This window comes from Hylobates moloch, unplaced genomic scaffold (genome assembly GCF_009828535.3).
Source record: "Hylobates moloch isolate HMO894 unplaced genomic scaffold, HMol_V3 SCAFFOLD_20, whole genome shotgun sequence".
NCBI lineage: Eukaryota > Metazoa > Chordata > Mammalia > Primates > Hylobatidae > Hylobates > Hylobates moloch.
Window position 1 is genome coordinate 24,013,767 of NW_026652295.1, and position 8,838 is coordinate 24,022,604.

The window sequence follows — 8,838 nt, forward strand, 5'->3', positions numbered from 1 at the left end:
TAGCTATGTTGATATAACTGAGTAAACAAGTGTGTGCCCTGCAGCCCATCTTTGCCAAGGCTGAGATGTTTTTTTCACAAGGTTCTCTCCCTACTCCCCTTCCTCATCAGAAAGAAGTTAGCTTTGCATTGGCCTCTTCCCCAGCAAGACTACTTATTAGCTCTGGGAGGGTGGGCAGGACATTCCTTCATCATCTTCCGTTGGTTTAATTCTCTTATTTGACTTGAGGAGACAAGAATTGAGAACATATAAAGGCATTTATATTGCCGTATCTGGCTGCCCAGTACAAAATTCTCTCTATTCCAATGTAAATTTTAAAACAATTTTATTAGTGTGTCCTTTGGCCTTTCAAGTTGGGGGGAAAAATCAAAACCAGTATTCTGTACTAGAAAAATCTAACTGACGTTTGTCTTACATTGTGTCATGCCAGCCAAAGTTAGGTAATCAAATGGAACTTTAAGAACTAAGCTTTACTGAACAAACTGTGCCTTAAAATACACTAAAACTGAGGTGCGGTGGCTCATGCCTGTAATCCCAGCATTTTGGGAGGCTGAGGTGGGTGGATCACCTGAGGTCAAGAGTTCAAGACCAGCCTGGCTAACATGGCAAAACCCCATCTCTACTAAAAATACAAAAATTAGCCAGGCATGGTGGCACGCACCTGTAGTCCCAGCTACTCAGGAGGCCGAGGTAGGAGAATCACTTGAACCTGGGATGCAGAGGTCGCAGTGAGCCGAGATTACACCACTGCACTCCAGCCTGGGTGACAGAGCGAGACTCTGTCTCAAAAAACAAAAACAAAAACAAAAATAACACATTAAAACTACCTTTGCTGTCTACAAGCCGCTCGTATTTAGTTCTATTTCTTCAACTGCCTGGCTTTTTCCCTTATCTTCACCTGGATAACTCCTGCCTGTTCATCAAGACTCAGATGTCGTTCTCCAGGAAGCCTTTCCTAATGTCTTTTCCCTGGAAATATACACTTTTAAAAGTTAGATATCTTTACTCCAAGAAACCTGTATTCTATCTACAACAGTTTCTTCCATTCAGTTTATGTACTTGTCTCTTCCTTTAGACATTGAACCCGCTAAGAGCAGGGATTAAACTTCATTCATTTTTTACATTGCCAATGCCTGCTGTAAATAATCACATAAATGTGTGAATGAGGTAAGTTTACACCTTATTCCTGCTTGGTGTGTATTATTAGTTTATGAGGACATCTTGTGGCCAGATCATTTATTGCTATAAACAGACGATCAAAGGCCAGGCGCGGTGGCTTACGCCTCTAATCCCAGCACTTTGGGAGGCCAAGGTGGGTGGATCACCTGAGGTCAGGAGTTCGAGACCAGCCTGGCCAACATGGTGAACCCTCATCTCTCCTAAAAATACAAAAATTAGCTATGTGTGGCATGTGCCTGTAATCCCAGCTACTTGGGAGGCTGAGGTGGGAGGATCGCTTGAACCTGGAGGGCAGAGGTTGCAGTGAGCCGAGATCAAGCCACTGCACTCCAGCCTCAGCAACAGAAAAGGACTTCGTCTCAAAACAAAAAACAAAAAAACAAAAAACAAAAAACCCTAACAACAACAACAAAGATCCTGTTCTAAAATTTATTTTTGACATTGATTTACCTGTTGTGCAAAACATGACATAATATTGTTTAGGATGTTTTATATCGCGTGGTTCTGTTTTCCTTCAGGGCCTTCAACAATAAAACCACTAAATAGGTGGTTTGTGAAACTCTCAAATGTCTTCCTGGTGGGAGTCATAAAGGCCACTACATACCTAGAGGTTACTTATATATAGTTAGTGATTAGGGAGATATGAAGGTGGAAAGACCTACATCTAAATCTCAGTTTCTATCACATCTTGGGTGATCTTGAAAATAAATCACTCTGAATTTAAGTTCTCTGCAAAATGGATGTTGTCTCTTCCTTACTATATAGTATATGTAAAGTGCTTGGCACAGTGCCTAGCATATCAAAGTGCCTAATAAATGGTACTTATCTAGAATATAACCAACCATTTCATGCTTGAGACATCCCCCTACTCCCAAACACAACAGACACACCAAATACTCATCCATATTCTTCCTGAACACCTCTAGTGAGGGTGAAAATTACTGTTTTGGATGCAGCACATTCCACTCACAGCTCAGCTCTAACTTCTAAATATTATACCATGATGGTTTTTCCTAGTAACATAAATACATAATATTTATGTATTTATCCTATATATTTTTATATATTTATCCTATATATTTATGTATTTATCCTATCCATATTTATGTATTTATCCTAGAAACATAAAAACATAAATACATAAGAAAACTTACCTTTCCATAAGTTGCCTTTTTAAAGATGTTTGATACAAAAATCATAAATTCTTTTTTTTTTGAGACTGAGTCTCCCTCTGTCATCCAGGCTGGAATGCAATGGCACTATCTCAGCTCACTGCAACCTCCACCTCCCGGGTTCAAGTGATTCTCCTAACTCAGCCTCCTGAGTAGCTGAGATTACAAGGGCGCGCCACCAAGCCCGGCTAATTTTTGTGTTTTCAGTAGAGACTGGGTTTCGCCATGTTGGTAAGGCTGGTCTCAAACTCCTGACCTCGTGATCCACCCGCCTCAGCCTCCCAAATCGCTGGGATTACAGGCGTGGGCCACCACACCCAGCCAAAAATCATTAAATTTTAAATGCATTGTTGCGTATGTTTATCTTTCATGTAATACTTTTTCCTTATACTTACTATAAATGGGGCAACACCTTAAAAGCAGTAACTTACTTTGCTGGATTTTATTGTTACATTTATACTTTATACTAACATAGGTTTATAGTATGAAAGTTTTTTTTAAATGCTAGTAACTCAGTGACTGAATTTGTCTTTTAAGTTGAACTGTTCATTAAGTGACTTAAAATGTTGTTATTATTCTGCTTGTACAAAACTAGGAGACAACAAATTAAACCTATAATGAGTTAACAGATCTCAGCTGGGTGGCTTTGTTGGCATCAAAGGTCCAATGAGACATTAAAAAATGCCAGGCGTCATACATATGACTGAAAAGCTCAGACTGAATGTTTAATTTCTGCAGAGGAGTGGAGATCAGCAAAAACTACTATTTTTTCACTAAACACTCCTTTTTCTTTAAAAATAACTTGCATAAGGGTTATTTTCTATCAGAGATTGGCAATTTACTTGAATTTCTGAGTCAACTTTTTTCAGAAGATTCAGTTCAATCCATTGTTCTCCATGGGCCTTTTTGGCTTTTCTAATTCTACAGAATGAATGTTCAAGATTCTTTTTTTTTACACTTAGATTACTCTTGTCTCTGCTGCTCCTGGGAAAGTGATTTGTGAAATGAAAGTAGAAGAAGAGCATACCAACGCAATAGGCACTCTCCATGGCGGTTTGACAGCCACGTTAGTAGATAACATATCAACAATGGCTCTGCTATGCACGGAAAGGGGAGCACCCGGAGTCAGTGTCGATATGAACATAACGTATGTATCCAAACTGTAGTCCAAATACCTTCTGTGTGATAACTGTCTAAACAACTGAGACTAAACACAATTATTAGTAATGCATGAGATTCAATTAGCTGCTTATCTCCTTAACTGCACCTATAGATTTTGTCCTAAAATATTCCACGGCCTTAAAATCTAGAACTAGAGCAGTTAATTTTCAAGTACAGTGTGTATCAATAGTAAAAAGAGAATGATCCCAAACATTCAAAAAAGCAACATTCAGCTTTTGATGTGTATACTGATGCAGGGGGAGAAATCACAAACTGATGGCTCATAACTGTTTCATACAGTCCTTAAAAGTGCCATTCAGGGCCAGACGCAGTGGCTCACGCCTATAATCCCAGCACTTTGGGAGGCCGAGGCAAGAGGATTGCTTGAAGCCTGGAATTCGAGACCCCCATCTCTACAAAAAATAATTAAATATTATTTAAAGTTAATTTTAAAAATACCATTTGTAACACTACGAGGATTGTATTGAGTACATACAATTCAAAGTAAAGTTAGAGTTCATGTACACATTATAATCTTACTCTAACAAACTGAACACCAGTGTTGGGGTTTGTTTTTTTTTTGGACATGGAGTCTCCCCGTCACCCAGGCTGGAGTGCAGTGGCGCAATCTGGCTCACTTCAACCTCCGCCTCTGGGGCTCAAGTAATTCTCCTGCCTCAGCCTCCCTAGTAGGTGGGATTACAGGTGTGTGCCACCATGCCGGGCTAATTTTTTTGTTTTTAGTAGAGACGGGGTTTCACCATGTTGGCCACGCTGGTCTTGAACTCCTGACCTCAAGTGTCCACCCACCTCAGCTATCCAAAGTGTTGAGTTTTAAGAATGGGCAGCAATCCTAGATCTCTCCCTGTGACTACACAGACATGTTCTGTGAGTTAAACTACATGATCAGGGAGCAGTGCCCCTCAGGGTCAAACTTCCAAAACGTAAAAAAATCAATTCCAACATAAACTGGTACTACTGCAGCCCCATTCAATAAAGAGCTGGGCACAGGGATTTAGTTTCAAGACAACTGCTTTTTCCACCTAAGCAACAGAAAAATCTGAGCGGTTAGGTTGAGAGAGCCATCGTGAACAGATATGAGGGTAATGGAAATAATGTAGGCTTTTTTTTTTTTTTTTTTGAGACGGAGTCTCGCTCTGTCGCCCAGGCTGGAGTGCAGTGGTGCAGTCTCGGCTCACTGCAAGCTCTGCCTCCCAGGTTCACACCATTCTCCCGCCTCAGCCTCCTGAGTAGCTGGGACTACAGGGGCCCACCACCACGCCCGACTAATTCATTTGTATTTTTAGTAGAGATGGGGTTTCACCGTGTTAGCCAGGCTGGTCTCGATCTCCTGACCTTGTGATCTGCCCGCCTCGGCCTCCCGAAGTGCTGGGATTACAGGCATGAGCCATCGCGCCCAGCCAACGTAGGCTTTTAAGAAACATTCAGTCCCTCTTCATGGGAATAACTTCAATTGAGGGTACAATAAGCAAATCACAAGATGCAGCCAAATGCTCTTTTTGAAATTAAGATGTACAGAAAAGGCTCTGCTTATGTTACTGGTGTGCATATTCAGCATCCTTATTTCATGTGGTAAGAGGTAAGACCAGTTGATGACTTGATTTTCCCTAAACATCTCTATTAAGAGCAGAGAGATCTTCAAACCTAGCACTGCATTTCATGATCTACTAAAGTACTTTTGCCTTCAGAACCCTAAGGAATTTTCAGTAAGTCATACTTGGCCTTTCAAATATGTGTTGCCAAAAGCATTGGCCATCAAGAGCTGCCTACGCTTCAAAAACTGATTCACTTCAACAAAAACTAGGACATGGTCTTTCAAAAGTTAGAGATATTTCAAAAGTAAATGAATGTTTCAGTCAGTTAACACTTCATGATTCTCTCTTTGACTTACTTGACATGGTACCAAATTTACTCCACCCCTGCACATCAAGTTCTATATTATACAGACTGAGGATGCCTGTTAGACAAGCGAGGTTCCAAAACAACAAAAGGGGAAATTTTAGAATATTACTGACAAAATGTCAATCTCCAAATTCCCCGGACTTAATGTTTACTCATCTGTAGCACAAAGGGTTCCTTATCTTCCCTCAGTTTAAGTTAATGGCTGTTAGCCAAAATTCTTGATTTCTAAGACAAAATTTAGGGAAATAATAAAAACTGGGCAAACTACTAAACATACCATTTTTCATTTCTTTACATTGATATATGTGAATTCAAGACAAACCTGTTCTTTCCAGCAATAAGATCCACCTTTTTTTTTTTTTTTTTTTTTGAGATGGAATCTTGTTCTGTTGCCCAGGCTGGAGTCCAGTGGCGCGATCTCGGCTCACTGCAACCTCTGCCTCCTGGGTTCTTGCCATTCTCCTGCCTCAGCCTCGAAAGTAGCTGAGATTACAGGTGCCCACCACCATGCCTAGCTAACTAACTTTTGTATTTTTAGTTGAGACGGGGTTTCACCACGTTGGCCAGGCTGGTCTCGAACTCCTGCCCTCAGGTGATCCGCCCACCTTGGCCTCCCAAAGTGCTGGGATTACAGGCTTGAGCCATCGTGCCTGGCCAGATCCACCTTTCTTATACCTCCTAGCTATAAATACTGAACCCTTATTTTGAATATGGCAAAAATACATATCCTTTTTAAAGACTTCTAAAAAGCAGAAACATAAAAATAAACTGTAAGGAAATTATTTCCCTTTAAAACATTAACATTTGTTTTAAACAATCCTCATCTCCCCAGTTTTTTTTTTTTTAATTAGCTGGAGCCAGCTGAGTTAGAGACAACTTATGGATTACAAGTGAGTAGGATGTACATCTTAAAAATATGGACAGTCCATCATCAAGATTGTAAGGACATCATATCAATTCCTTATAGTTGTTATATTATCATTTTAGAGTCAAATAAATTGTAAATATGGATAGGACAATATATAGACACCAAGTGATATTTCATCTAAGAAGTTAAGGAGATTAAATGAAAGCTGGAGGAAATCTTTCACCAGCCCCAAATAAATATGAAGTGGGAAATGTAAAGGGAAAAAAGGGGAGGCATGAAAACCTCTTCTCATATATTTGGGAAAAGAAACTTGTGTGGGTAAGGAATGGGTAAGATAGAACCTGGTTAGGACCAGCCATTCACATTTGATAGTAAAGAAAGCTTACCAATACTACTGTTAAACTACTTTTAGGAGTAAAATAAGTTACATAGGAACACTGTTGTGAGATGCACACAACTTTCCCTTTAAAAAATTATTTGCTGTTAACTATATTCATTTTCTTTCAAGGTACATGTCACCTGCAAAATTAGGAGAAGATATAGTGATTACAGCACATGTTCTGAAGCAAGGAAAAACACTTGCATTTACCTCTGTGGATCTGACCAACAAGGCCACAGGAAAATTAATAGCACAAGGAAGACACACAAAACACCTGGGAAACTGAGAGAACAGCAGAATGACCTAAAGAAACCCAACAATGAATATCAAGTATAGATTTGACTCAAAACAATTGTAATTTTTGAAATAAACTCACAAAACCAGAAGCAGCTAGAAATATTCTTGGAGGAAAAGGACCTGAAAATCAAGTAGGGTAAAGGTGGGGGTGTCTGTTTTTTTTCACTTTAAGCATCTTGTTTTTTAATCATGTGTGATAATTGGGTGAAAAATTCTTAGCTCAAAGTGTTAAACAGGTAAAGCAAAGAAACTAGCAGGACCACTCTCGGTTAAGATTAAAACTAAAGTCCAGTGTTAAGCTAAAGAAGAAATAGAAATTAATGGTTCTAATTCTGTTTGGGCTGCTAGGAACAGAAATTTTTCATGGTTCTAGAAGTTGGAAAGTCCTGGGTCAAGGCCCCAGCAGATCCTGTTAGGTGAGGGCCCACTTCCTGGCTCATAGATTCTAACTTCGCACTGTGTGGTGGAAGGCGCAAGTGAGCCCTCTGGGTTCTCGTTTTTGAAATGGGAGTCTCACTGTTGCCCAGGCTGGAGTACAGCAGCACAATCTCAGCTCACTGCAATCCCTGCCCCCTGGGTTCAAGTGATTCTCCTGCCTCAGCCTCCCAAGTAGCTGGGACTACAGGCGTGTGCCATCACACCTAATTTTTGTACTTTTTTTTGGTAGAAACGGGGTTCGCCATGTTGGCCAGGCTGGTCTTGAACTCATGACCTTAGGTGATCTGCCCGCCTTGGCCCCCCAAAGTGCTGGGATTACGGGTGTGAGCCAATGTGCCCAGCCTGGGTTCTCTTTTGTAAGGGCACTTACTCCAATCTTGAGGGTTCTGCCCTCATGATCTAATAACTTCCCAAAGACCCCCACCTGCTAATATCACCTTGGGGGTTGGGATTTTAACATACAAATTTAGGGGAAACACATTCAGACCACAGCAATGGCCAATCCTTAGTGAATCTTAGGTCCTTCCCAGATCTAAAATGCCAAGCTACACTTGCATTTCCTTAAGATTATGAAACTTCAAAATATATGAACTACAGCCCATACTGGGAAATAAAATAGATTGAGCCACATGCCTAAAAAAGACCTCAAGAAAGTTTGAGGCAAAGCACATTAGTGATACAGGAAATGGTCCAATAGAGGGGGAAGAAAAAAAGCATGCTACTAGCCCCTTTTCTTATACCAAGAATAAGACCGTGCAGATCTCAAACCTCCAAATCTACAGTATTGAAAAGACCAAGTTCACTTCTTAGAAGTCTCCAAGTTCAGCTGACTGTGGCACTCTGAGACAGCTTCTCACTGTCAGTCAGGCTGGAGTACACTGATACAATCTCAGCTTACTGTAGCCTCAAAATCCCAGGCTCAAGACATTCTTCCACCTCAGTCTCCTGAGTAGCTGAACTACAGGCGTGTGCCACCACGCCTAATTTTATTTTTGTAGAGACAAGGTCTCACTGTTGCCCAGCCCGGTCTCAAACTCCTAGGCTCAAGCAATCCTCCTGCCTTGGCCCCCCAAAGTACTGGACTTACAGGTGTGAACCATTGCACCCAGCTGACTCTTGTTCTATGTCAGGGAGTCTTAATGAACATTTCATGACTAAAGACTAAAAAGGATGCAGCTTTAAGTAAATTTAAGTCATTAACAGTTAAAGGCAAATCCTTTCCCTACATTAGATCGCATGCTGATCTGTCCACTGAAAGGGCAGAAGACTCCACAGTAGCAATGGTAGCAGTGAGCGTACACGAGTCCCAGATGTTTACTTCTAGTATTTCCCACTAAAAGGAACCTGGGCTCCTTGGAGAAACAGCTGATTCCAGGGCTTGAGGCTGGGACAGAAAGGTTACAGTATCTTATGCATGAAAG

The 8,838-nt window shown here is 40.8% G+C and overlaps 1 protein-coding gene across 1 annotated transcript in view; it reads left to right on the forward strand.

Annotated features, from left to right (window-relative positions):
• The window catches only part of ACOT13 (acyl-CoA thioesterase 13), a 35,291-nt gene extending 28,223 nt beyond the window's left edge, over nucleotides 1-7,068 (forward strand). Inside the window, exons 2-3 of the mRNA XM_032140732.2 lie at nucleotides 3,314-3,498; nucleotides 6,812-7,068. Coding sequence (XP_031996623.1) covers nucleotides 3,314-3,498; nucleotides 6,812-6,968 — 342 coding nt within the window. The 3' untranslated portion in view covers nucleotides 6,969-7,068. The remainder of the gene's footprint in view (nucleotides 1-3,313; nucleotides 3,499-6,811) is intronic.
• The last annotated feature ends 1,770 nt before the right edge of the window (nucleotides 7,069-8,838 follow it).